This window comes from Perca flavescens, chromosome 8 (genome assembly GCF_004354835.1).
Source record: "Perca flavescens isolate YP-PL-M2 chromosome 8, PFLA_1.0, whole genome shotgun sequence".
Taxonomy (NCBI): Eukaryota; Metazoa; Chordata; class Actinopteri; order Perciformes; family Percidae; genus Perca; species Perca flavescens.
In genome coordinates this window covers 24,964,272-24,991,276 of record NC_041338.1, presented here as the reverse complement: position 1 = coordinate 24,991,276, position 27,005 = coordinate 24,964,272, and the positions used below count along the sequence as shown (strand labels likewise).

Here is a 27,005-nt window from a genome sequence, read left to right as displayed (position 1 = left end):
CAATAGTGAATTCATTCATGTAAGTAATCAATTACATAGTACACCTAGCATAACTGTTCCAATTTATCAAGTTCAATACACACATGTATCTTCAAAACGATAATGTACAGGTTTATGAAAAATGTGTTTGCGGGTGTGTACTGAACTTTAACCGTTTCACTGTTTACTTTAACAGAAAGGCTTACTGTGCAAGGAGAAGTGGGCAAGACGAAGGGATGCGTGGTTGATGCTTCCTCTGTTATCGGAGAGGTGTCAGGGCTTGGCATTATTTCTGTGGTACTTGGCTCAGTAGTGGGCTCGAAGGTTGTAGGAAATGGTGCTGTGGTTGTCACAACAACTGTTGAGGTGTCTGTTGGCGTGATGGTCTCTATGCCGCTGGTTGTACCTGCGGGTGTAGGCTGAGGAGTGGTTGTGGTTTCGGTGGGCGTTTCAGGTACAGAGGTGGTAGAGGTGGGGGAAGGGGTGAAGGCTGTGGTGGGTGGTGGCTGAGTGGAGGCGGAGGTTAGAGGAGGTGGGGTGGAAGTTGCTGGTAATGTTGGCGATGGTGCGGTAATGGTGGGGGAGGTAGGAGTGGAGGGCGAGGAGGTGGAAGAAAGAGTAGTAGGGGATGGAGGAGAAGAAGTCGGGGTGACTGTAGTAGCCTCAGTGGATACAATGGAGGGTGTTGCTGTGCTGGTGGTTGTAGTGACCCCTGTGGTTACCGTAGTTTGAGTGGGGGTCATCTCAGTCGTGCTGAGAGTAGTTGTCTCTGGCGGGGTTGAGGGAGTGAGTGTGGTAGAAACAGTAGTGGTGGGAGGAGCAGCAGGAGTTGTAGATGAAGGAGGCGTGAGCCGAGTGCTGACACGCTCAGTGGCTGATGTTGTACTGGGAGTAGTGGGAGTGGTAGTGGGGGTTGTGGGCCTTACAGTAGTGGAGGAGGTAGTTGTTGCTCTTGTGGTAGTGGTGGATGTGGTGGTGGTGGTTGTGGTTCTCAGCCTTGTGGTAGTAGTAGTAGTCGTCGTAGTGGTTGTGGTTGTAGTTGGAGTTGTTGTTGGTGCTGTCGTAGTTCTGTTCGACTGCGTCACATATGCAAAGGGTGTCGGAGTTGGGGGAAGAGACACACCTAGTAGAGATGATTAAGTTCAAGTTCCACTTTATTTATCCTTAGAAAAGGAAATGTATGTCCAAAAACACATACACAGAAAAAGCACCACCAGATGCCAACAACATTGTAAAAACCAATGACAGAATCCAATTGGACAGTACACAGGTAAATCTGTCATAATGAACATGGACAGGAATAAATAAATAAATAATCACAGACTGTATAAAATCTTCAAGAGATGTCAATCAAGTGAATTCAGGTTCCTAATAGCCACAGGAATAAAAGAATCCCTGGCACGTCTAGTTCTTAACATAGGTAGCCTAAAACAGCGACCTGAGGGGAGCAGATTAAACTCCCCAAAAAGTGGGCGATCAGGGCAGTTTAAAATCTGGTTAGCCTTACCCCTGACCTCATATATATGTTGCAGCTGTGGTAGCTGTACCCCAATACTACAATACATATTTTGTATCGATTATAAAAAAAATACATTAAAGTAAATATTTACAATAAATATACGTATTGCATCAAAAGACTTTTCTATGGCAGTTTTAAGACAAAACACTCATCCGTTGTACTCACAGTCCTCTTTGTAGACACATCTTCGAGTGACTTCATCAAGGACCATGTTCTTGGGACAACGTGGGAAGCAGCCCTCCACACTGCAACACACAGAAACTATTTCAGGACCTGATCTCAGCATTGATTATGTTAGTTGTATACGTGCTTTTAATGAGCCAGGCCTCTTACGGAGGCAGGAAGTGGCAGCGGGTGGCATCTGGGTCACTGCACGTGTGGACACAAGGGCTGGCACAGGCCTGGTAGCGCCACTCACACATCATACGATAGGGTATCACAAAAGTGCTCTCTGCCAGAGGAGAGAAAAAACACCTGCTATGTTAGTTTTTGTGTGTGTGTGTAAACACACGTGTGTATGTGTGTTGGGTACATGTGTGTGTTTCTGACCCTCCAGTTTGAAGCTGCTGCTGGCTTTGAAGCCCTCTGAGGTGTCATATCTCTGAGCTCGTGCAGCAGTGCGTGTCAGTGTCAGAAAGATTCCAGGTTGACCGACAAGCTCGAATGAGGTGCGACCTGTCAGAAACAGTCCCTGGTGCTGGATAAAGGTTGCCCTGCGATTAAACTCGGGACCTCGACTCCAGCGCTCCAACTGAAGACGGCTGCGTCCCGACACGACAAGGAAATAATTTGGCCTCTCTGCAGACTCCAGTGACACCACAGGGACACCTGTGAAAATATGTGAACGGGGGTTAATTTACCCAGAAAACAAAGAGTAGTAATGTTTCATTGTGTGAATGTGGATGCTCACGTGATGTTCTGTCCTTCTGCAAGCCTGCTGTGATCATGAAGTTGAACAGTAAGCCTGGGGAAGGCAACTGCCCTGGTCTCTCTCTCACCAGAGGAAACACTGAGCTGCTGGTGCGATTCACTCCAAACATGGTGTCATTATAAACAGCACTCACCAAGGAAAATGGGCCGTCGCCTAGCTCTGTGGGGAAGCAAGAGAAAGGGAGGAAATTAGAGTGGTGACAAGCTAGCAGGGAATCAGAGTGTGTAAGGTTTGGAAACGAGACACTTAACAAAATATCTCTTTGAAAACGACTTACGCTCACTCATTCATACCTTGATTATAGTATTCACAATCGTAGGCTGAAAGAGACCAAACAGTTCATAAGTCAGATAGCATTTCAATAGCTCTGAGATCTGATTGAGATCCAAAATATTGGTGTTTGCAAAGAAGGACTAGTAAAAGTGGGTCAAAGAGGTAAGCAGGGCTCACATCTCGGACCAACACAGAGTAGGTCTAAGCACTGTGAGCATATGTGTGTGTGTACTCACGACAGACAGAGGGTGATCTCCAGTGTATTGTGACACCCTGTTGACAGCATTTGTGTGCATATGCAGCGATGGATGTACAGAGACACTCACAGTCTCCCCCACGGTTACAATTGCAAGTGTCTGTCAGGCAGTTCCTATAGAACCAGGCCACATCCACCTGAAGGGTACGGACAGCATGGTCATACAAATACAAACACAGACCCGTATACGCACGCACACACACGCATGCACGCATGCACACACGCACATTACACGCACATTACACGCAAACCCACACAAACAATCATAAAGTGAAACAGGCCAATCTCGCTGGGGGAAACTGTTTAGGGGGTGAGTAGTTGTCAATAATTCAGACAGCGTAGGAGTGACGAGATATCAGGAGAAAGGAATGTGGGTCAACCTCGGGTGCAGAGGGGATCAGATGAGCTCTATGACACACAGACAAAATGCGTCAACAATGAGTTGGCGTGTCCAAAGGCAAAGTTTTATCTGTATTATTATCCTTTTAAATGTGAGAAAAAGCTCAAATTGTGATTAGGTTGGGTCCTGCATCCAGAGTGGAGCAGCCAGCTTGCAATTACATACAACCATGTTGATGGTACTCTGGAGTAATTCAGACATTCAGATGTTCTTATTTTCTATATTGGTTATGAACAATCCAAAAAAAATGTTAATACAATCTGTGAAATGTGGGCAGCATCATACTGCTTTTGATACTAATTAATCCTATCTTATACACCGTGAAAAGAAGAAAGCAAGCTTTAGAAGTGGCTTCCTTGGATGGGTGCTTTTCTCTCCAATTAGATTATGAAGAAAACTCCAGCAAAGTCACTAAAACTGGAATGGTTGGCAAACTTCACTGGTGCTTTTAAATCTTACTTACCTTACTTCTGTTTTGAAAAGAAATCTGAACAGCTAGAGTCACTTCTCTTGCAAAAGGCAAAACTCTGAAAGTGTCATCTAACCATGCACTTATATATTAAGGATTTGGAGCAGCTACCTACACGTCAGATCCATTTTTTTGTGTGAAACTTCTTCGCTTACAATGACCTAAGCAAAGAAACAAACTTTGCCTGGTAAAGTGCCAGATCAGTGCAGTTGCCTCTCTGCCACTCAGAATGATAAGTGCAGTACAAGGCCATGCTTTTCTCACTATACTATGAACTAATGTACCAATATTTGTTTTGGAGCTAAGTCATAAAAACGGAATGCAAAGCCACAGGATACCACAGGATTCACTTACTCTATGTTACTTTATTAACAAGGTGTTAATAAACAATGTTTCATGTGCAATGTGTCTGTATGAACAATTAGCATCAATAATCAGATTATAAAAAGACACATTAAATGCATCACACGTGAGAACAAAGGCATTGTTAAAGAAATATGCAAGGATTAGTTACTTACATGGCCATTGTGATTATTAAAAAAATTGAATAGGTGGCCCCTTCACATATATATATATATACATAGCACCATCTGCTGGCCACATAGAGAAATGCAATACTGTAGTTAAACATACAGGTGTGTGTCTGTGTGTGTAGCCTTGGATCTGGTGTGGTATTTGGTATTTATCTCTGAGGAACAGTGTATTCACTGGGATCAGTTAGTGGTTGTTCCCATAACCCCTCACAAACCCCTACTCCCCTGCTGCAAGCAAGATAACCTTTCTACAGCTCACTCTGTACGGACGTTTGTTTGTGTGTATGTGTATGTGTGTGCATCAGTTCAATGGCACTCACCACGTTGTGACAGGGTGCAAAGACATCGCTGTAGAGGAGAGCACACTCCCTCTTGGCGTACGGCTGTCTGCCTAAGTCGCCTTCACACGGTCGCTCAACTATGTAGTCACTTTGACACTAAAACACACAAAACACACACATAGAAGGTGATCCGAGTGTCTGATTACTCTTAAATATCACAGTGGACTCAAGGGAGACAAGCACACATAAATTACAGGAGCAACAGAGAGCTAGAGAGGAGTGAAAGAGTGAGTGAGTGGGAGATACACAAAGACAGAAAAAGGAACAAGGGTCAGGGGAGAATCGAGCTGGGCTGACTCATACCTGTCCCAGGGCCCAGCTATCACCAAAGGCCTGTGCATTATTGACTTCCATGTGGCTGGAGGTGGTCATATCATTCACTGTCACACTGTCAAAATTTCCACATAGCCCACTGAGAAGGCCCTAAATAAGAAAAAAAGATACTGAGCCTGTTTTCTGATTAATTTAATAACAGTCAACATACAGGATATATGTATGTATATCCGAGGACACTAAAAACTTTCATTTGTAAAATTTACTCTTAGTCCAGACCTTCCACTGAGGTCCAGCTCTAATGTGCACAGTCGTCTTGCGGTCCCAGAGGATGGTCAGGTCCTGATTGGAGAAGTAGACCACAGTGTAGTAGCCGGCTTTCCAAAGCTCAAACTCTGACCCTCGACCTACAACAGTGGACGGGCTCTGAGGCAAGACAAACAAAGTAGACGGATATTCACAGAAATCAGTGGATTTTGATTGATATATTTCACTTATACATTTTTGAGAGGAAAAGAGACACAGGTACATAGCTAGATGGGTAAAGAGAGAGTGTGATTGTGTGTGTGTGTGTGTGTGTGTGTGTGTGTGTGTGTGTGTGTGTGTGTGTATGTAGTCCGTACAGGGTTGCCAGAGTTGTCTGTGAAGTAGATCTTGGTAAGTCCCACGTGAATGACCAGTATTTTCATGCACACAATGCCGCTCTCATAGCAGTCCTTGTTTTGGGCAACAATGGACACCTCGGTTTCTCCTGCACTCTGGTGAGAGGGGAAAACAAAATATTACTCCTGCGAGGGAAGGAAGTCTCGCCAGCCTCTCATCTCTGTCCATCCACAAAACACGATGTTTTTGTTCGTTTGTACACAATTTCCATTTTATTATAGCCACAGCAGCCAGAAATCTGAATACCACATGACAGACCGGAAACAGTGTCATTCTGGATAAATGAGAGGTGACAAGAAGAGGAAGCAATTCCAGGCTATAAAGACTGAGCTCTGACCAGCTTCCCCATTCTTTTCAGATCTGCACGGTGGCCGGCAGCCGGTTAGGTTTGAATTGGAATGTCTATTCTGCTAATTCTAATTCTATATCCCTGGGAGCGTAGGAGTCCTGGGGTTTAAAATGAACACTGGTCTCTTTGTGTCGCTACAACTTTGCACAACGTCTGCTAGCATTACCATGGTGCAAACCCACCAGCATGCACGCACACACGCACGCACGCACGCACGCACACACACACACACACACACACACACACACCAACACACACCTTAATGTGCTGCTCTAATTAAAAACCACTCTCTCTTCCAAGGTTAGAAACAAGCTTGGCTCTTCTTTACCAGATCCGAATCTGTTTTGGCTGGGAAACGAGGAGATTGCTCCTCCTTTGCACTTAAACACACTCCATCTTTCACACACACTTCTCTGATAAAGTTGAGTAAAAGCACTATGACACCTTCTTATTGTATTAGCATTTGTGGTAAAAATATGTGATTTTCAACACATTCCAGTGCCCACAATGAGTCCATACATTTGTCAAGTCAATACACTTTTATTTGCATGTAACACTGTACTTACAGAGATCCACACACACAGAATATACTCACTTTAAGCAGGTAGACCTGACAGTCAGAGTTGTAGTCATATTCGAGGCCATCGAAGGTGTGGTAGTGTCTGTCGCTGTAGACAGTACACACAGCTGGACATGGTGAGTGGCTGCAGTTAAAATAACCCCGGTGACAGACACTGAGGAGACAGACAGGTGGATGCACATGAGAAAAGTTAAGAGAAACTCATTGTACTATAAATTATACAATTATATGTTCTGAGATACAGTTTTTTAGAAATCTGTTTTAATCCTACATGGAAACTTGCACATACTAAATACAGTAAAATGTTAATTTGGAAATTATATTGTTGTATTACTGCTCAGTAAATGGAGAGTACAGTAATGGTGAATACCATTTGTAGCATGATGTTTCCACAGTTTCTCCAGGCAGGTATTCAAGGCCCAGCCAGGCACAGGGGCAGTTCTCTGGAAAGTAACACTCGCTATGGTGCAGCACCAGCCTTTATAGATAAAACAGACTCAAGTTGGAGGTACAGAACTTGCAAACACGTGATTTAAAACCTGCATTGTGTTAATTTCCCAATTCTGTGAGTAAAACCTATACAGTATGTGACCTGAAGTGTAGATTTGGGATATTATTAAGACATTGTAGGTGGGGAAAGTAAATAAGATAACCCTCCACTGTATATTGTCAAGCACACACAACTTGAAATGCTCTGTCAGTCTTCCTTGAATAAATACACCTTCACAAGACTAATGATTTTGCCCACTGATTAAGGATGACTACTGACTGGCTTCTAGGCAGCCACCGGTTATAGTTGCTTTCATTACAGTATGAAAATCCACTTGCAGAAACTTGATTTTGCTAATCATTACAATTAAGATTTTTCTTCCTTAAGCTGCATGGTAACTGCAAGCACATTTGAATTAAATTAACAGAAAGACATGACTTCCTGGAAGGTAGGAACTCACTCAAAAACATATAGTATGTTTCGCCAAGTGGACTGGAAACATGACTTTTATGGTCTTTGAAAAACAAATACATAACAATACCGGAAAGCAATAGATGCTTATTTTACCCAGGAGGGCAGACACAGCCAGGGATGCATGGTGTGCTGGGAGGGCAGGTAAGGTTCAACATCAGGTTACGGCAGGTCGGTGCACAGGCTACGCCTCCTCTCTGCTCGGTGCAGCTGTGGTATACTTTCCCCTCTGGACACTCCCCGACCTCTACACTATCTGGCTCTACAATGTGACACACACACACACACACACTCAAGAAAATCAATGCCTTAGTCGCCTTAAACATCAAACGCAACAGCAAGTCATGGGAAACAAGCTCCAACCACAGACATAAGGCTCTTGATTTCAGCAAGAGGGACACAGCTTGAAACGGCACTTTGTTGTTGGAAAGAACGAGAGCAGGAACTAAAGGGAGGGGGGAGTGCGGAGAGGTTACCTTTTTCCTCTGGCACACACTCCATCTTCCCATTTCTGCACAGGCTGATGGAGGAGACAGGAAGGGAGAGAAAAAGAGGTGAGTGTTTGGGAAAGAGAGTAATGTTATCAAACACATGGTTAGTGCTCTACGTCTCACTTAAGCTTTTATTGCTTTCTCAAACGTATCAGACGGTGTGAGGATGTTACACTGTGAGCAGTCAGTAGAGCAGCCAAAGTGAGCTTTCACTTTTCAGTGAAGGTCAAAGACCGATGTGACTCACCAGGGGCCAGAGGCGCTGAAGCTCACCTCCCCTGGCTGTGACACACCACCCATGGAGTAACAGTGACACTGAGACCTGAGGAGAAACTCATGACATTATTCTAATTATGTTAACTAATGACCATGCTTTTTGTGCTGGTGTTTGCCTTGTATGTGCGTTTCTGCCAAACAGCAATTGATGACTTAGTTAGGATGATACATGTAGGTGGTGAAGTCTTACAGTTGCACGCAGCGCTGGCGCACATTGTCATGGTAACTGCCGTCTGGACAGCCACACCCCTCGGCACAGTCGTCAGGGTTACACGTCTCCGTGCTAGACAGAGCACGACAGGACCGCCCGCAAGACGACACACAAGAGTGGTACAGCATGCCTCCAAGACACACCACTCCTGTGTACAGTAAATACACAAACACACAAAGTAATACACGTTTTATATACCGTACCCCTAAGTCAATATAGTCTCTCAAACTCGTTGTATATGTTTTTACTCTTCTGAAACAAACACAAATACTCAATCCACACATAAAGCACAGTTATAATATGTAAAAGATTATAGCTAAAAGCAACCCCAGAGGCCAAGTACTCACCACATTCAGAGACGTGTGATCTGAAATTAACGTTGACTCCGTGTTTGGAGCAGAGGTAAGCGTAGTGAGCCAGTGCTGTGCACAAACAGCTGCTCCCGCAACGACAGGCCTGGTAGCGGCACTGCTGCTGGTAGATGTTTGGACTGATGTAGCCATGACACGGGGCAAACACACTCCCCAAAAGCACCTCGCACTGGGAGGCATAGAACACTAGAATATATACACACATACACAAACACACAACCCTGTTAAACACATTTGAAATGTTAGTCTGAACAAACTAAGATACCCTGCAACGAAAAGCTGTACAACCCCCAGTATCACAATATTTAGGATGTGAGGAGTGCAGTCTGTAGAGCTGCTGGCATTTAAGCCCATTAAGTTTATTCCCCTCTTGTGAGGCATTCTCTGGCTTAATTTGATTTCAGGCCACCATTCACCCTTTCCATTTTCCTAATATTAAATCAAGATAAAAGAAATAGCAAGTACACCCAAAATAATAATAAAAAAAACCCCCTGAAAAATAGATGAAGCCATGATTACCATTGCGCTGGTTCATCTCACATGGGTCTATGATGGGCAGGTTGACTGGAGCGACACAAGCAGATGAAACCTTCCAAGCGTTTGCATGAAGCTGAGGAGTGCCCTCTATCATACCTGCTGGGGACCTACACACACAAACATAGTCAGGTAAAGTGACATTTTCAACATTGTTCTATAAGTGGGAAGTACATGCTCACAGGAAGTCATCTCGAAGATTTCCATTGAAGGTTCCACAAAGGCCCAGCGTCTGTCCACGCCACTGGCTATCCAGCTGCAGATAGACCCGCCCCCCTTGACCATCATAATGCAGCCTCAGACCAATCCCTGCCTTCAGCTGTGTAAACACAGAGGTCAGCTTCCGCACTTCTACTGCATCTATATACCCAGAAACAAACATCAAAACCCATGATCAAAGATGAAATTTCTATAAAAAAAACAAAGGTAGGTGTAATAATTGTTTTTTTTTATTACAGTACATTGAGGAATTATGTCAGAGTGATCATCTGACTGCATTTGATAATGCAATTGGTGACATAAACCTGTGGTGTATCAAATAGCTTTTTTAATTCCTACCATCAACATAGGGAAAGACAGGAGCCGGGTTTACACCAATTATCACCTCCCCCTCTCTGGTCAAAGTGATTTGATGAGTCACATCTTCGTCCAACACCACTGTCACCGACTGAATGCACACCTGCTGCTGTAGGAACACAGACCACACAGAAGGGCAGGTTATATTTATGTAGAAAGGAAACTGCATGGTTGGTGAATGTGTGCTCATGTGTGTATGCAAGTAATCATGCACGCTACCTCTGTACAGGTAGTATATTGCAGTGTGACGGTGAATCGGCTGTTGCGGCTCTTTGCCAGCACGTACTGACATGCCCCCGGCTGGAGAAACATCCTACCGTCAAATGTCGTCACAAACAAGTCACCTATCACCGAACACTCCACTAGAAGTGGGAAGAGGAACAGTAATGAATCTGAATTCACAGTTTCCCCTTTAGTAACTTTCCAAAAAACGTAAACTTGCCTGTGCAGTTGTTCTCAGTGCAGTTCCACACTCCTCCCATGCACACGCTAACAAAGAACATACAGATAGGTTAACAGCAAAGCTACAGTATATGCTCACTTGTGAATACATGTTCAGACTTACCAAACACTACATCCTTGTTGAAGCACATGTCCTTGTACATATGATGTACCATGGTAAACACATGGACACTGAGAAACAGCGATACATGTTCCATTTTGTAGGATAAGACCTGTGGGAAAGAGGATTGCAAAGTTTAGAGCAAGTCAATCAGCTACAACATAACTTATGAAATTATGAAGATAATGAAATACCATCAGGGCAGTAGCAGCCATCCAGACAATGCAAGTTGGTTCCCAGACACTCTTTCTCAAATGTGCAGGTGGGTGGGCAACAACTGATACAGTCTCTATAGACAAAACTCTCCTCACAGCCATCGTCTACATACAAACACACACACTTGAGTTTGTGGCAAAGGCAGATTACAGAACATTGAATAAATGTTGACCTAATATAAATGTAGGTAGAGCTGCAGTGGTAACTTACTACAAGAAGGGAAGCTGTCTCTCCACTCTCTTACTGGATATCCAACATGTGAGCAAGCTCGAGTGTACTCAACCAAAGCGCGACAAAATGTTTCCTCATCATCAGATCTGGAGAAAAATTAATAAATAAATTCATTAAATGTTTCTGGGAAATGGCATTTATTTATTTATTTATTTGAAGATTCTCCACAACTGAAGCCAATACGGGAGCTAGTGATGGAAGGTTTATTCTGTAACGGGGCTTTCACTGATAACAACACAGAGAACAGAGGGTGTAGAAAAAGTTGAATGTATCAATAATCAATAGCAAGTTATTTTGACTTACACACAGAGGTCAGACACACAGCTGGCCACAAAGGGATTTGGGTCAATGTTTTCATGACAGGACAAAAATGGGAAGAAGAGAAGTGCGCTGCATTTCTCTATGGCATCCTGCACACAATCACAATAAATGCAGTATTGTATAAATGCAATGCATTGTGTAATGTACATTAATATACAGAGAGGTACAGCAAAACAAACACTGCTGCAGTCATTTAACACACAAGGACCATTCACTAAACACCTCAACAGAGACGCCAGTTTTTTTAGGCTTAATATTTAAATTATGAAAAAGCTAACTTTACTAGTTTTATTTTCTGCCAAGCAGTAAAGACAGTTATATGGTGTTCTGTGGTGACATACAATTGAGAGTATGCCAATAGTTATGGCGCTTTTCCATTACATGGTACCTGCTCGACTCGCCTGGACTCTACTCGCCTTTTTTGGTTTTCCATTACGAAAAAAAGTACCTGGTACCTGCTAACAGGTACTTTTTTTAGTACCACCTCAGTCGAGGTTCCAAGCGAGCTGAGGCGATACCAAAAGGTGACGTGAAAGCGACAGAGGGGGATGTCCTGAACAAACCCGCCACTTTTAAATAGTTTAGCCAGCAAAACAACAAAACAAAACGTGTCTTCTGACTGTGGCAACAACAACACACCTTCGACGTTCTGTGTGTGTGTCGCGTTAGGTCACGGCAGTTTATTGCGGCGCCACTATGATGACCAGCCACCCTGAGGCGGTACTAAAATCTGCAATGGAAAACGGACGCACAATGCGTCGAGTCGAGGCGAGTAGAGCAGGTACCATGTAATGTAAAAACGCCATTATACACTAAGTAGAGGGTGGTTCTTACATCCATGTCTGACTCAGAATGGCAGGGCCCATTGAAGTCGAGGTCTACTGAGGGACAGGCTCTCTCATGAGGCAGGTCCACTGCCCAGCTGTTAGCAAACAATGCAGGCTCATCTGTCCGAATGCCTAAAACACACAACCAACACACATGCGGTGTGTATGCACACCCAGCACACAAGCAACAAGAAACATATAGAAAATGAATAGTTAAGCACATACACGGGGAAAAGATACTGTACAGTTGATGCACCATTCAAACAGGTAGATAATTATTTGCTTCTTTATTGCCAAACACATTTGTCAATGTCAAATACATTTACATTAAACATAAAATGGAATGATGAAATATAATTACACTGGGCATTTAAAGGAGATCTGATTAAAACTGTTTGTTTGTAAATGCACTATGTCCATTTTAGCGTTATAGTCAGAGCCTTTCCACTTGTTTACGCTCTTTCTCTGAGCTCATCCTCACTCTACTGGACAGCTCTCGGCTCAAACAAGTAGGGTCCGGCAGTTCATATTACTGTTAATCTGAGGAAGGATTCTTGCTCCTTGCAGCCATTCAAATCCAAACTATCAGTTCTCCCCTATCCTTCCACTCTAGTCTCTTCAGGTCCCACCGCTACGATAATTGGCCAGAATCAGTGTTGAGTGTATAATAATAATAATTGAGGTGAGTGGGTGCTGAGAGAAGGGATAGAAGGATGGGGGGGGTGGGTGGTCAGACCGGTCTTACCACGGGAGGTGGTGAGGTCATCGCCAGCAAGGTGGTTGAAGTTTCCACATAGGCCACAGGGGGCACCCTGGTGCTCCTCACTCATCTTCAGGTAGACGCCCGAGCCTCCATCCCAGGCCAAAGAGAAGCCAAACACACTCTTCACCAGCAGGTAATCAGCCAGTCGCTCAATAAACAGACCGCCTACAGTCTGAGGCAGACTTAACCTGACATTTTAGAGACAGACATGTCAAGAGTGTGGCAGAGGAAGGGAGCTTTTTGAAAATCATGCTCAAGGTTTGTGTGGATGGTGTGGTGAGTAACTGAGTTGTTTCCCCCCCCCTTTCTGTTCTTACAGTTTTGTAGCAAGATGTTTTATTGAAACCTCTTTCTACAGCAGAAACACCACACACACACACACACACACACACACACACACACACACACACACACACACACACACACACCTGCGGCCTCCCTGGTGGACCTGATATCCAGAGATGTGGATCTCCTCCTCATTTGGGAAGAACAGACTGAGAGCTCTTGGGCATGAATACAAACTCCCATCACACACTCTGCTGTTGTGGACCTGAGAAGACAGGAAAAACGATGGAAGAGAAAAAAATAAACTTTAGGGTCACAGTGGCATGGAAAGAGGCAAGCACAGAAATTAGGGGTGTGCAAAACAAATCGATTCACATTCGATTCGCAATTCAAGCTCTACCGATTCAAAATCAATTCATAGAATTCCACAAATCAATTCATAGAATTCCAAAAACCAATTCATAGAATTCCAGAAATCAATTCATAGAATTCCAAAAATCAATTCATATTTTTTTATAAAAAAATTATTTATTTATTTTTGTATGTCTACTGCAATCACATGTTTAATTGAGAATCGTTTTTGAATCGAAAATCGATTTTGAATCGAATCTTGAGTCTGAAAATCAATATCGAATCGAATCGTGACATTTTCTGAATCGTGCACCCCTAACGGAAATGTATTACTGTAACAAGTATTAGCCACGACCTGTAACCTGAGCTAGCATTCTAAAAACCACAGTCACCTGTCGGGTAATGATGCTGCCACCAACTGCCACGTACTTGATTTACTTAGACTATGATTATCAAACAATGTAGGACAGAGGATGTAAGGGATAGACAGAGTTAGATTTTGAAGTAACTTTATTAGCAATTAAAAACAATGTTACAAATGTTCGAATGTTGAATGCTGTTAGCATTATTTGTCAGCTTAATGGATAAAGCTGGTGAAATCATATGTATTTTTTATTATTTATTATTGTTAAAAAATGGCAGAAAAAGACCAAAACCAACAATAGGTAAATTAATCTGTTATATATAATAATAATAATAATAATTTCCTAAAAAAGCTCGACATTGTAGTTATTAGCAAATATTACTCAAAGTAGAGAAAATGGTGCATTTCTTGGGGACTCAAAATAAACAACAGTTCCCATTTTATGGTAGTGAAAAAGCATGTCACCCAGTGCAACAGTTTGGCTTCCTGATGTGTTTTAGGAAAACACATTATTGCACAGTATTGCACAGTGGACTAAGCTACTGTATATCGGGCTTTGACTAAACAATGCTTTATAGTAGGACAGATTTATTGTTTTGGTCTTTTCATGGGATTTGTAGGCAACACAAATATTGAATACCACCAGAATTATCCTTTACTGTAAATGAGGTCTGGAAAGGTCATCTGTTTAATATGAGTTTTAAATGCAACATGAGATAACTAAGATAACTCAAAAAGGCCTAAGTCTTCTGTACCCATATTTAAATATACTGTAAGCCAAATAAAGACAAATTGGTTAGTTTAAATAGTAAAATACCACTGTATTTTAGCTTCTTAATGTAACTTGTGTATTTCATATACACATATATATACAGGTTCAATTCTGGTTTAATATTAAGTGGGTAATTCCGATGCTCTTACCCACACTGTGTACTGTGGTGCAGCTGAGTGGCAGTCCTGGGCCAGAATATAAGAGCAGGTTCCAGGGAAGTAGAAGTAGATTCCATCAAATGTTTCGTAGTGGTTCTGACCCCACGACCTGCAGATGCCGTCCCTATCCTGGCCCTGGTTAGGTACTGTGGGGGGGAATGGGCAATTCACTCAGACAACATTCCCGTAATGATGAAGTGGATCGGTTTCATGTGGTGACACAAATTAATTTCAGCAGAAATTGACACTTTGTTAAACTAAGAGGGTAAGTCATACATCCTATCTCTTTTATCATATTTCTATATTTCATCATCTTTTATTTCATTAAACTTATCAGTGAAAATTAATACCTGAATTTTCTAAAAAAGCCCTTTGTTACAGGAAATCCCCAGCTAGTGATGCCAAGATGCTGCCTAAGACCCTCCCCGAAAATCTGAGGGGGTGGGGGCTGGTGGCAGTGAGTCACATCCTCTAATCTTATCAGTGAGTGGCTTGTCATGGTGATTGGAAGTGGAAATTGTACATTTTGAAAATGATACTTTACATATGTTAATTACAAGACACCCATCTTTCAATTAACAACATTTCCTAATCGTATTTCATATTTTTCCGTGGCATCAGCTCTGTTATCCTGATCTTCAAAATGTACATTACAGCTGGGAGGCTTGATAATATTTCTTAGATGAGGCTTTAGGGATTTCTTTTGAGGAACCTTGTTATATGTGGCCCACTTTGATGCTACGATGTTTTACTTGATTGTGCTAAATATGTATATTATTTATCTTCTTGTAAATAGTGTATTTGAGGATTTAATTTCAAGCCTTAGTTCAGTTACAGGTCCCTCAGGAACTATATTGTTTCCAACATGTGTGTCTGTCAACACTAAATAAGTTTGTTGAAATGAAAAATGTCTTTACAATAATTGTGACCTCAGATCTCCTGATATACTGTATGAGGAGTCTGTTCAGAATATAGAAACCGAAAACTCCATCACTCAGCCCTTACCCTATTACCTTAGTGCAAGTGATTTTATATTTGCTGCTATAGGGAGTAAAATCTGTATGTGTGTGTGTGTGTGTGTGTGTGTGTGTGTGTGTGTGTGTGTGTGTGTGTCTGTAGGTGGATTTATTGAAGGCTGGTGGATTTGTATCAACAAAGAGAGAGAAAGAGAGAGAGAAAGAGAGATTTGGGGAAATATGATAATTAATACTGGAGTGTGTGCATTTAATTAACATTTGTTGAATGATTGGTGAGTCTGATGCGCACACACGAACAACCTCATACACATTCCTGTATAACTGAGTATGTAACTGTATACTGTATGCTGTTATTAAAAAAGGTGTAAGCCTGCTAACCAGCTAGTCTGCTGCATACCAGAAATTATGCTTGTCAATCAAACAATGGGTTGCAATGTGGATGATTTTCTGACAATACTGATCTGACACCAAAGGTAGGTGTGTTGTTGTTTGTGTGTATTACTCACTGATCTGGCAGCGGTCTCCCAGTGCCTGGAATTGAGCACAGTCACACACACCGCCCTCCTGACACCAGCCACCATTGAGGCAGCCGCAATATTCTGGGAAAAAAACCCGAACAAACTCAAGTTCACTTACCCCAGTCTATCTGGATAATGATAGTTTTAAGCTTCTGTGAATGCACTTATGTTCGCCTGAGAAGTAGCGTATTTACCTGAAGAGGCATCTCTGGCTGTGTAGTTGTGTAAAATGCTGCGTGAGAGAGAACCCTCCGACAGCAGCGGTCTGTATGTCTTGGAAAACAATGAACAATAAACACTTAGAGTACTTCCTTAAATAATTCTCAAGGTTTAACAGCATCAGTGGCACAATGCTGTACCGTTGGTGACCTGTTGCTGTAAGTTAAAAGTTGCGTCAGGTTGAATGGGAGAAAGTGTATGTGTTAGTGAGTGTGTCTCATTTTTTACAAAGACAGCTTTGTGCCGGTTAGGGTGTTGTGCGTATGTGGGTGCCCTGACCTCCTCTGGTTCTCTTAGGTGTAGTGTACCAACCTCCTCCCCGAGGAGATCCCGTTTCCTCCGAAGTGCATTAGCCCTTCTGCACACACACACAAACATGCACATTAGTGGGAAGAAACAGTCAGAGGGGAGACTTAAGTGCACTTTACACCACTTGAATTCGGACTCCAAACTACTCTTTACTGAACCCTCACATGCACAAGTGCACATTGTCACACACTTTAGTGACAGAAACAGAAAGTGCAAATGCATTCATCATTGTCAGCCTATACAATTGTATTATATTTACCTTTAAAAAAAAATCATAGAGATGATTTTCTTTTCTTTACCAAATATTACTTATATTTTGGCCACACTTTTGGACACACAATTCATTCTTTTGACTTACCTCTGTAGTCTTCCTTCTGCCACTGAAAGTCGGGTCTGAGCTCCTAAACACAAAGTTATATAATTAACATTACATTTTCAAAATTGCTATCAGTTATTTATCTAGTATAAATAAATAAAATAGCTAAATGTAGATCCAGAAGTGTCCAATCAGAAACATTTTACCAATTCACATCTGTGTCATTTGTAATGATTTAACATGCAGATAGATGCCATGTTCAGACACAACAATATGAAGAGGCAGTAAGGGAGAGTCATTTTATACATATATGCTTTATAATATTTATAAAAGCAAATGACCTATGACGGATAATTAAGATAACAGGTTACTTGATGACTATTCTCAAAGAACTTGTAATATAAGGGTAGTATGACTTAATAATATAAAGAATCTTCTATGGCAGACCTATGTCCATCTGTGTTGTTAAACGTAGTGCACATTCATATATGTGTAGCGAACTTTATTGCAAGACTAATATAACATTTTGGAGAAGTAAAACTGTCAGACTTACCCTCAAGTAACAGCAAGTGGGAGATTGAAAACGACATAAGAAGAAATCGTTTTACTGTCCACTTTAAGTTCATCTCAGAGTCCGAAAGGAAGTCCCACCGAAACGTTAACGGTGCATCTCAATGGTCCCGGGAGGAAAGGGTTTAGGATGGTAGCACCGGGACGATGCTTGGCCGTACCTGTTAAAACCTACCTGGTGGCGACAGCCCCCCTGAGCAGATGACGAGTAGCCTACACCTGTGTGGGCAGGGAAGCCTGCAGTGCTCTGTCACTCCAACATTATCCTCAGGCAGCAGACAGGCTTGGTTATTCGGCTCTGTGGTCTGTGAGCCCGTAGCTAGTTCTGTCGCTCCATCACGGAGGATTTCATCTCTAAAGTTACGGTTACATTTTTGGCTGACCACATGATCTGGGTGTGACACTTTTGACGTAGACACAAACGGTGGTGAACGGCGGTGCCATTGGGCAAAACAAAGGCCAGGGAAGGGAATTACCTTTTATTCGCATAGCTAGTGCACTTGTGATAAGTTTGGCAGAAACTTATCAACGGTGTCAAAGGTTCTTGGGACACCAACCGGAAATAACGTTAACCCAGAATGCGCCAGACAGCAAAAAACAGTAAGATAACCTCATAAATTACTGTAACGAAAATATATGGATGTTAACGTTACATGAACAACTAGCTAACGTTACAACATAGACATAGAGCTAACAATAGGCTAGTTGAACTAGCTAAAGACAAGCATATTGTATTCAGCATATAAAACAAACCAATGAATGGGAATAACGAAGCATTCTAGGGAGGCGCCCAAATCTATGGAGGATAGACACTGCTAACGTTAACATGACTGTCTCTGTCACTGGTCATTTGTCATCTCGTCCGTCATCAGAAATGATATCAATCCTTACGAATTAGGAGACGGTCAGAGGACCTTGACAGCTTGCCACTCATTATGGTTAAAGGTCCCATGACATGGTGCTCTTTGGATGCTTTTATATAGACCTTAGTGTTCCCCTAATACTGTATCTGGAGTCTCTTTCCCGAAATTCAGCCTTGGTGCAGAATTACAGCCACTAGAGCCAGTCCCACAATGAGCTTTCCTTAGTTTGTGCCATTTCTGTGTATGCAGAGGAGGAGAGAGGGGGAGACATTAAACGTGAAGGGTGGGGGTGTGGCCTTGACCAACTGCCACTTTGCTCGTTTGAAAGCCATGATGTCTCTCTCTCTCATGGGTGGGCCAAATTCTCTGGGCAGGGCAAAGCAGAGAAATGGGAGGTAACCTTGCTCCTTATGACCTCATAAGCAGAGGTGGGTAGTAATGAGTTACATTTACTCCATTACATTTATTTGAGTAAGTTTTTAAAAAAATTATACTTCTAGGAATAGTCTTAAATCACTATACTTTTTACTTTTACTTGAGTAGATTTGTGAAGAAGAAACTGTACTCTTACTCTGCTACATTAGGCTACAATGAACTTGTTACTTTTCTTTTTACCTCTTTGGTATTTTACGCGTCATTGTTTTTATCCCCCCCCGTCTCATTTTAATGTTTTATTTTGACAGAGAGACAGACTTCCGCTACAGGCTCTACCACGTGACTGTGTTTCACCAATCAAACGTAGTTGTGCAGTCTCGTCACATGACCATACTCAATCTCAGCGGTGGGACCATGGGCAGGACGGGTTAGCTTTACAGTTGTAGCAAAACAAAAATGGCAGAATCAACCATCGGCAATGCAGACACAGACGAGGAGGCCCGGCCTCATATTGAAAAGCATGTTTACCTTAGTAAAAGTGCGAAACAGCAGCTACATTACCTTGTTCTAGTTCTGCCTGCAGAGCCTGGTAAAAAAGTTAAAGGTTTGGAAATTTGTGTTACTTATGCTTATTTATTTTTTATTTATTATTATTTTATTTATTTTATTTTTTAAGTACTTGAATTTACCTGGATTATTTTAATTTAAGCTATTTTGTAATTAATTAATTTTATTGATTGGATGAACTATAATTTGCCTAAAAATGATTATTTTGTATTTTTGTCTGTCTGATTGAATGCTTGTGTTAAAAAATAAATCAGACGTTACTCAACAGTTACTCAGTACTTGAGTAGTTTTTTCACCAAGCACTTTTTTACTCTTACTCAAGTAATTATTTGTGTGACTACTTTTTACTTTTACTTAGTAAGTCATATTATTCTGAAGTAACAGTACTTTTACTTGAGTACAATTTTTGGCTACTCTACCCACCTCTGCTCATAAGGAGCAAGATTCCAGATCGGCCCATCTGAGCTTTCATTTTCTCAAAGGCAGAGCAGAATACCCAGGGCTCGGTTTACACCATAGACAGTATATAAACTGGACCAACAGATCCTGTTGCTCTGGACGGAGACCAGTGAAGGATATTAGAAGCACTTTTCCGGTGAGCGCTGAGCGTTACTGCGCAGCCTCCAACTGAGAGAGACAACGTAAATGTGACGTGAGCAACCTGTCTGAAAGTTGTAAGTCTTCTGGTAGCTGTGCCAAGAGAAATCTCAATCATTCCCAATCTTGCAGAGACGGAGGGCATGGGTATATGTAAGGAGATAACATAGGCACAGGCTAATTATTGCTAACTAAAATGCTAGTTAACATTAGTAATTAAACTTAAACAGCTCATGTAAGTCAAAACTGCCTGCGAGCTTCTCCTGTACTATACGGTAATTCCTCTACTATGCGACAGTAAGTCGCTTGGTTATGACACAGTCGTTAGCCTATTTTTACAAAAACGTCTGCTATGGAGCCATAACATGAGATACAAGGTAATGGAGCCTTTTACACATTGTCGTGTTTCTTTAGAAATAAACAATGGTCAAATAGAGTCTTTAAACGCTTCAGATATAAAGTTATTAGCTGTCAAAGTGACTTCAAAATGAGTGGGAGGTGATCACTTTGTAGCATCAAAATGGCGACATAGGAGGTTCGAGTTCTGAAGCGAAGCTTACCCCCTTGGTTTACATCTATCGCCATTTCTAGCCACTCGGGGAACATAGGCAGGCTGGGAGAACACATATTGTTGTTAAAAAACCTCATAAAGTGACATTTTCATGCCATGGGACCTTTAACCTTACAGATGTTGGCACCTATTATCTGGTGTTTGGCTTTAGTGCCTAGCTAAGGTTACCTTCCACCTGTCAGCAATTCAAACTTGTTGAATGTCCCCTGTCCAATTTACAAACGGGTGGGTAAGGACGTACAACCATGGTAACGTTACAGGACCTTCAGATCTAGCTAGCTACAAGCCACATAACAACTAACGTCACCCAATCAAGACAAGGTAGCTAACGTTAAGGTAGCTAACGTTAAGCTAGCTAACGTTAACGTTATTTTCATTGTTTTATTTTTTACTTTCCTCTTTTCTTACTATGTATTTCTTCTTAAGTTTATTTACGTTAGCTATGTTAGCTATATGTCACAAACAAATGACAACAACCAATTGTTTCACTAGCAAAAGGCAACAGTGAATATTACGAATGTAAAGTATTGACATAATAGCAGTCATATGAGGATCTCATTTCATTAGCCTTTTGATTGTCTCCCTCTGCAGGTTAATCATGTTTAAATATCAGGTGTAGTGTACAGTTTTTGAACAGCACAGAAGAGAGGAAAAACTCAAAGGTTTGAAAAATCCTCTGGTTTAATAGCACTGTACATAGTGATATATTGTTTAAAACTCATTGTAGCAGTTTAGGTAGAAGCAGGAGGAGGGAATTACTGAAGGAAAAAGGTTTGAAGTCCAAGAGTGACTTGGATAGTGTCAAGGGTAAAACAGGGTTTTATTGGGTAGATTTACTTAGTTACGATTTTTTTCAGGGGAGAGGTAGGAGCATAAATTGGAAGTACAGTAGTTGAGGTAAATGCTGCAAGCTCATAGCCCACTCAGTTTCATTTCTTGTTTGAAAGTAGCGCGTTGATTTCATCCTCTGGTTTGAGGCTATGCCATTGGGCTATTGGTCTCCGGGGATTTGCCAGCATGTCTTCCCAATGGCGTTGCTCAGTCCCAGTACTGTTACTGCCCAGCAGCACCTTCCCAATGGCATCATTCTTCCCAATCTTATCATAGTCCAACACAGTCACTGCTATCTGCACCTTCTATAAATGAAAACACACACACACACACACAAACACATACACACAAATTTATGAATTTCTAACTCTGTGTGTGTGTGTGTGTGTGTGTGTGTGTGTGTGTGTGTGTGTGCAAATGTACCTCTAGCTGTTCACACGCCACTTCAAAGCTGAAAGACTCGTTGTAGTAAGGGTTTAAAGTGTTCTTCTTTATCGTTGTTTTCTTTTTCTTGAGTCTTTTTCCATTCTGCATTAAGTGGATCTTCACATAAGGGTCTGACAGCGAGAACAGAGAAGTTTAATGTCCGAACAACAGATCAACAGCCTGGCACAAAGGCACTGTTGCAGTAACTCCATCAGTGACACACATCTATTGTAGTAGCTCCTGACAGGCCCAAATTAAAAAAACTGCTTGAAAGTGGACACACTAAAAATAGTAGTTATAAGTCTAACAGAGCTAACAAATCTAGGCTATTTAGGGTGCACCTGTCATATTATAAAAAAGTACTGAGACATATTTGTATTTCTTATTACTTATTATAAAAAAGAAATAGTTTAACAAAAATTGTAATTTTATTATGGCACTGAAGTTGTCTGTACTGAAAACCCCCAGCACATTAGTAACATGGAGCTCTAACTTAAATCTGTGAATCCAGTTTGTTTTGCTGCTTGACTCGCCTGATAATCCACCCACATCCATTTTCTTCAGGTTTTTGGCCTCCAAAATCACCACCGTTAGCTTCCCTGCAGTTGGCACATACCTCAAAGACAAACATATGTCTCCAAGCCGCTCACTCTAATACAGAGAAAAAGAAGTGAGTGTGTTGTTGAGGAATTGTCTCAAAACTTAAGTATGGCTTCACAATTATAAAAAAAAAAACATTGAAGCTGAAATATCACATCAAAACAGGCTGCAGTCTTCTTCAGAGACAGAGGTGACTATTCCTGGCTTTGAAATATGGTGTGAATACCAAAAGGAGAAAGTATTTGATTTTAGTATTTGAAACATTAAGCATCAGTAACCTTTTTTACCTAAACACAAAAAAAACATATTTCAATAAAAGGAAACTCATTTTACAAATTGTTTCCCACTAAATAATTTAAAAGCATTTTTTTTTTTAATCCTATTCGACTTTGAGCATCCCTTTTTTCAAGTTCAACTCCTCTCCTCCTCTCACAGTGCGCTCCCACCTCCTCCTTCTCTGCCTTCTGCAGATCCCTCCACTCCTGCAGAGACTGGCTGAAGTCCATACGGCTCATTGGTATCTTCACAGCTCCGATGGCATCGTGTTTTGAGAAACGGTCGAAGTCGTACACAGTCATCACCAGTGTCTTCCCACCCAGCTCAGTGTATGGTACCTACAGAACACACGTCAAAGACTATCATTTGAAACATATTCTGCACTACGTGCTGATGGTGAACTCAGTCAGGATAAATAATTGATTTATCTAGGCATTTCAGTTTACCTTAAACATGAACGTCTCATTGAAGTTGGGTTCAAGGGTCTTCCTATGAACTTTGGTTTCAAATTTTTTCTTTTTGTCCGGAAGCAGATAGAGTTTAACATAAGGGTCAGAACTACCACCCACATCCATTGCAGGGAGTTCAGCAGCCTGCAAGATGCCGACTATCAGCTAGAACGTGATAGCAAAGGAAAGTAATAACAATAGATGAGGATCTGGCTAATTCACAGAGAGAGGAGAAGTATTAAAATTGTGACATTTTACAGTTGGCAGAAGGTGGGCAAAAATATGCCATAGTGAATAGCAGCATCTCACCGTATTATCCGTGAAGTTGTAGTCTAATGTGTAATGTAGCTTGCCCAGCTTCTCCTCCTCTTTGGGATCATTGTCTGACAGCTCTGTTTCTTTATTACTTTCCTCTTTCAGTGGCTGCACGCACACAGATCAAATGCAGGTAAAAATATAGCTTTACAAGTAATCAAATGATATTTGTGCTGTGTTACAGTATATTGTATAGCATTACACAGCCAGAAGCAATTCAACAAAGATAATGTTACCATCTAAAGTTGCTTTATTGTTTAAATGTCACCTACATCCTTGAAGACAGTGCAATACTCCAAAAAACTCATCTTAGACCTCAGCTTTTATTACAATATGAGCTACGTGCAAAACATCCATTAGTTGAAATACACACTGACAGTTTTACTAGTCCTGAGTGACCCAGGCGTCAGGACTGTGATACATTGCAAGGACAATACGTGTGCGTGTGTGTGTGTGTGTGTGTGTCCTACCTCGCTGTAACCTCCATCCATTTCAGTGTCAAAGCCTTCGTTGCTCTTCTCTTTTCCCTTTTTCTTGTCCTTTTCTTTGTCCTTGTCCTTCTTTTTCATGCACTTCTTCCACACACACACAGCACACGACAGCACCACGCACAAACTCACGATGCAAAGGGCAGCAACAGCCCATGATGGCACTGCCAATCCACACACACACACGCACACGGACACAGAGTGTGAAAACACAGTGTAATCAAAGATATAGGGAGTAAAGAACATATCAGCTGCTGATTCAAGTCTGGTCATTTTTAGGCCATATTTTGTGATGGTGTTATACTGTATTAACATATATTGTAAGGTGTTATCTCTTGATCTGAAGCATCATTGAAGCAATGTATGACTATGATATCAAGTGACATATTCAATATACAAGAGCATTTAAAGCCATAATATGTAGTAAGTATTACTGTTTGTTGGCACCTCCTCCCCGGCTCAACAGCCAGAGAGAGAGAGAGCCCAGCCGTGGTTGAGCGAGCTAGAGAGTAAAGTGAAGAGAGGGGGCGCCGAACAAAGCAGTAATCATAGGGATAAAACGCTCTTTTCTGATTGTCATCGGTTGTGTTCCAAAGCACAAATAAACACACACCTCTTCCTGTCTGTGTGTGTGTGCGTGTGCACCAGTTAGACTTGTACGTCGGTATTAGACATGAGGGGCAATGCGCTAGTTGGGAATGACACCGGCTGCACAACGTGAACGCTGTTATTGGCTGGGGGTTACACAACCACTTTGGGCCCAAAGGCTCTTTGCTGGCGCCTTAAAAACAAACAAAAATAAGTGTTGATTGCGAAGGATTTCTTTAGTATTAGTCTATACATTATTTTTTTAAACATCCAAAAATCAGTTACCTATTAAACCTTTAACTTGCAGTTTAGATTTTTCGTTTTACATGTGCACAGCTCTACAAGCAGTATGCATAAACAACTTTGGCATGTCTAAACTAATGCATAACTTCCATACAAACAGATAATGCACTTCTAGCAGGGAGATAACTGTCCTGTATACATTTTTATAACTAACCTACCTAACGTGCATATCTGTCCTATTTCAGTAATGCTTCTCTGGCGTTTTCATATGCAGTGTGACCCTTCCTCGTTCAGTCACACATTCCTGAAAACAAAGACACTCCATGCACCTTTTACTTCCTGAGAATTAATTTGCCATCCGATTATTTTAGCTGTCTGAGCCCAGTTCTCCAATGATAACAGGAACACAGATCATTATATTCTTTAAACAAGACAGAGCTACTGCACTTATTCCCCCAAATTGCAATAGTATATTACACTTTGGTGCCCATGTGCTTTACCAAAAAACCTCCATGATTATATACCAAACTTCGATGCTTGGATGTTATATCTTTCAAGAAGCAATTTCTAATGGCTGCACCATAACAGTACATCAGCTGATTGTATACATTGTTGGTATACCAGACGTGCCTAAAGGGCCACAGGGATGGAGAATGAGTTAGGTGTCTAACTCACTGTGGATGCTGTGCAGTTCACTCATGAACTTGTTGGGACTGTGCCCTCCAGATTTTTTTTGGCCTGGAGTGGTTGTTGCATTTGGCAAGTGGGTTGGAGTAGCGGGGGTGCCCAGTGCAGCCGGGGCAACAAGGCGGTTCCCAGTCATTATTTGAGGAGTGACAACAGATCCAGAATTGAACTGGCAGAGAAACAGAGATACAGAAAAATATAATCTCAGCCCTTAAATAACAACACAGAAAGTAACTACACATGTGTAAAAATCTAATTTGACAAACAGACCACATAAACACACAGAGCAGAGTTTCCATGAATTCATAAATGCTATTGATCAGATGTATTTGTAGCAATAATCTGCTTATAGACACTGAATGACCATTAGTGTCAAATGACTTCTCCTGTTTCTGCTGGCCTGGCACTAACACTTGAACACAGGATATGCAAGCAGCTGTGTCTGCAAAACCTGCTGACATGAGGGGAGAGGGGCACAGGAGAGGAAAGGGACAAGTAAAGTGGAAGCGCCACGCGTGGACCGCTGCTGTTCCACAGTGAGATGCCCGGAGTGAGAATCATGGGCCAAGGTCATGCTCAGTATATGAGAGAAAAGTCCCACTGCTGAGACGTGACTCTTAAGTGCAAAAATGTTTAGATGTTATTTTTTATTCTGCAGACATCCCAGGTATTGAGTATCTGGGTTTGAGTCAGCAGATGTGCTCTCACACCCAAGCGAACACTGATCTCTGTTTATGTCTGTTTTGTCTGAAAAGACAGGCGCACTAAATGTATAAATTGCCGTCTTTCTCTCATGTTTGCTGCAGAGCGATAATAATTGACTCAGTATACGCACCATATGGTCCCCCAACTTCAGTTGTTAATGCAGCTAAAACTCTTTCTACAACTGATCTTAAAATGTTGCAAATTCATGACAGTATATGATATATAATTTCAATGCAACATTTCAGCTCTTTACTTAAAAACATCTTGTTTTTAGCTTGACATCGAACGTTTTCTCAACCCTCAGAAGAAGCAAATATTTCAGGAAAAAGCCAAAGAAAATCACTGAAATTAGAGTTACTAGCTAATGAATCATCCATGATAATTTTGTTGTACCCCAGCCTGTATCCGGTAAACAACAGAATGACCGTCACAGACCGGGTTCATATTATTTCCCTGCGTTCATGGGTTTACACACAGTTACTTTTCACACAGCACAGTCGAGAGAGAAATACATCAAAGTACTTTTAATTGATGAAACAAAGAGAAAAAACAAAAGGACCCAGAGACATACCTGTATTCAGTCGTCCCCCCAGCAATGTCCAGACTCACAGGTACTCCTTTTCCTTACAGAGGTGGAGGAGGAGGAGAAAAGATGACAGGACCAGAGAGGGCAGGAGAG

At 41.7% G+C, this 27,005-nt stretch overlaps 2 protein-coding genes and 1 long non-coding RNA gene across 5 annotated transcripts in view; 1 reads left to right on the top strand and 2 right to left on the bottom strand.

Annotated features, from left to right (window-relative positions):
• Window positions 1–18,678, bottom strand: part of otogl (otogelin-like) — a 28,413-nt gene extending 9,735 nt beyond the window's left edge. Inside the window, exons 1-36 of one of the 3 annotated variants that reach the window (XM_028584997.1) lie at window positions 17,729–18,678; window positions 17,218–17,260; window positions 16,830–16,908; window positions 16,526–16,604; window positions 16,320–16,412; window positions 14,828–14,982; window positions 13,335–13,456; window positions 12,889–13,094; window positions 12,151–12,275; window positions 11,299–11,405; window positions 10,975–11,081; window positions 10,743–10,868; window positions 10,552–10,660; window positions 10,429–10,475; window positions 10,206–10,348; window positions 9,969–10,095; window positions 9,593–9,770; window positions 9,396–9,520; window positions 8,853–9,062; window positions 8,485–8,653; window positions 8,266–8,340; window positions 8,004–8,047; window positions 7,624–7,789; window positions 6,937–7,044; window positions 6,582–6,720; window positions 5,598–5,732; window positions 5,254–5,400; window positions 5,005–5,124; window positions 4,681–4,797; window positions 2,939–3,095; window positions 2,723–2,749; window positions 2,409–2,588; window positions 2,048–2,326; window positions 1,832–1,949; window positions 1,664–1,743; window positions 186–1,102 (exon numbers count right to left, since the gene is read on the bottom strand). In XM_028584997.1, the coding sequence (XP_028440798.1) occupies window positions 186–1,102; window positions 1,664–1,743; window positions 1,832–1,949; window positions 2,048–2,326; window positions 2,409–2,588; window positions 2,723–2,749; window positions 2,939–3,095; window positions 4,681–4,797; window positions 5,005–5,124; window positions 5,254–5,400; window positions 5,598–5,732; window positions 6,582–6,720; window positions 6,937–7,044; window positions 7,624–7,789; window positions 8,004–8,047; window positions 8,266–8,340; window positions 8,485–8,653; window positions 8,853–9,062; window positions 9,396–9,520; window positions 9,593–9,770; window positions 9,969–10,095; window positions 10,206–10,348; window positions 10,429–10,475; window positions 10,552–10,660; window positions 10,743–10,868; window positions 10,975–11,081; window positions 11,299–11,405; window positions 12,151–12,275; window positions 12,889–13,094; window positions 13,335–13,456; window positions 14,828–14,982; window positions 16,320–16,412; window positions 16,526–16,604; window positions 16,830–16,908; window positions 17,218–17,260; window positions 17,729–17,801 (5,232 nt within the window). In that variant the 5' untranslated portion in view covers window positions 17,802–18,678. The remainder of the gene's footprint in view (window positions 1–185; window positions 1,103–1,663; window positions 1,744–1,831; window positions 1,950–2,047; window positions 2,327–2,408; window positions 2,589–2,722; window positions 2,750–2,938; window positions 3,096–4,680; window positions 4,798–5,004; window positions 5,125–5,253; window positions 5,401–5,597; window positions 5,733–6,581; window positions 6,721–6,936; window positions 7,045–7,623; window positions 7,790–8,003; window positions 8,048–8,265; window positions 8,341–8,484; window positions 8,654–8,852; window positions 9,063–9,395; window positions 9,521–9,592; window positions 9,771–9,968; window positions 10,096–10,205; window positions 10,349–10,428; window positions 10,476–10,551; window positions 10,661–10,742; window positions 10,869–10,974; window positions 11,082–11,298; window positions 11,406–12,150; window positions 12,276–12,888; window positions 13,095–13,334; window positions 13,457–14,827; window positions 14,983–16,319; window positions 16,413–16,525; window positions 16,605–16,829; window positions 16,909–17,217; window positions 17,261–17,728) is intronic. The other 2 variants (XM_028584998.1, XM_028584999.1) reach the window with 2 other exon arrangements.
• LOC114559944 (uncharacterized) lies at window positions 18,018–27,000 on the top strand. Its single transcript, XR_003693148.1, has 3 exons — window positions 18,018–18,345; window positions 23,046–23,185; window positions 26,957–27,000. It is a non-coding gene; the product is annotated as an uncharacterized LOC114559944 (long non-coding RNA).
• Window positions 21,382–26,949, bottom strand: syt1b (synaptotagmin Ib). Its single transcript, XM_028585000.1, has 9 exons — window positions 26,898–26,949; window positions 25,610–25,790; window positions 24,086–24,267; window positions 23,610–23,723; window positions 23,298–23,465; window positions 23,022–23,189; window positions 22,509–22,626; window positions 21,973–22,106; window positions 21,382–21,854 (listed from the first exon to the last, which is right to left on the bottom strand). The coding sequence occupies exons 2-9, from the start codon at window positions 25,755–25,757 to the stop codon at window positions 21,648–21,650; spliced, it is 1,239 nt and encodes a 412-aa protein (XP_028440801.1). The 5' UTR covers window positions 25,758–25,790; window positions 26,898–26,949; the 3' UTR covers window positions 21,382–21,647.
• Window positions 27,001–27,005: the final 5 nt, after the last annotated feature.

What these genes read in the sequence shown, in the direction of transcription:
- syt1b (XM_028585000.1), bottom strand. Translation starts at nt 25,757, where the DNA reads ATGACTGGGAACCGCCTTGTTGCCCCGGCTGCACTGGGCACCCCCGCT. An exon ending in ATGAGACGTTCATGTTTAAG is followed by an intron (nt 23,190 to 23,297) that starts GTAAACTGAAAT and finishes TGTGTTCTGTAG; the next exon opens with GTACCATACACTGAGCTGGG. An exon ending in GGATGTGGGTGGATTATCAG is followed by an intron (nt 22,107 to 22,508) that starts GCGAGTCAAGCA and finishes TCTCGCTGTCAG; the next exon opens with ACCCTTATGTGAAGATCCAC.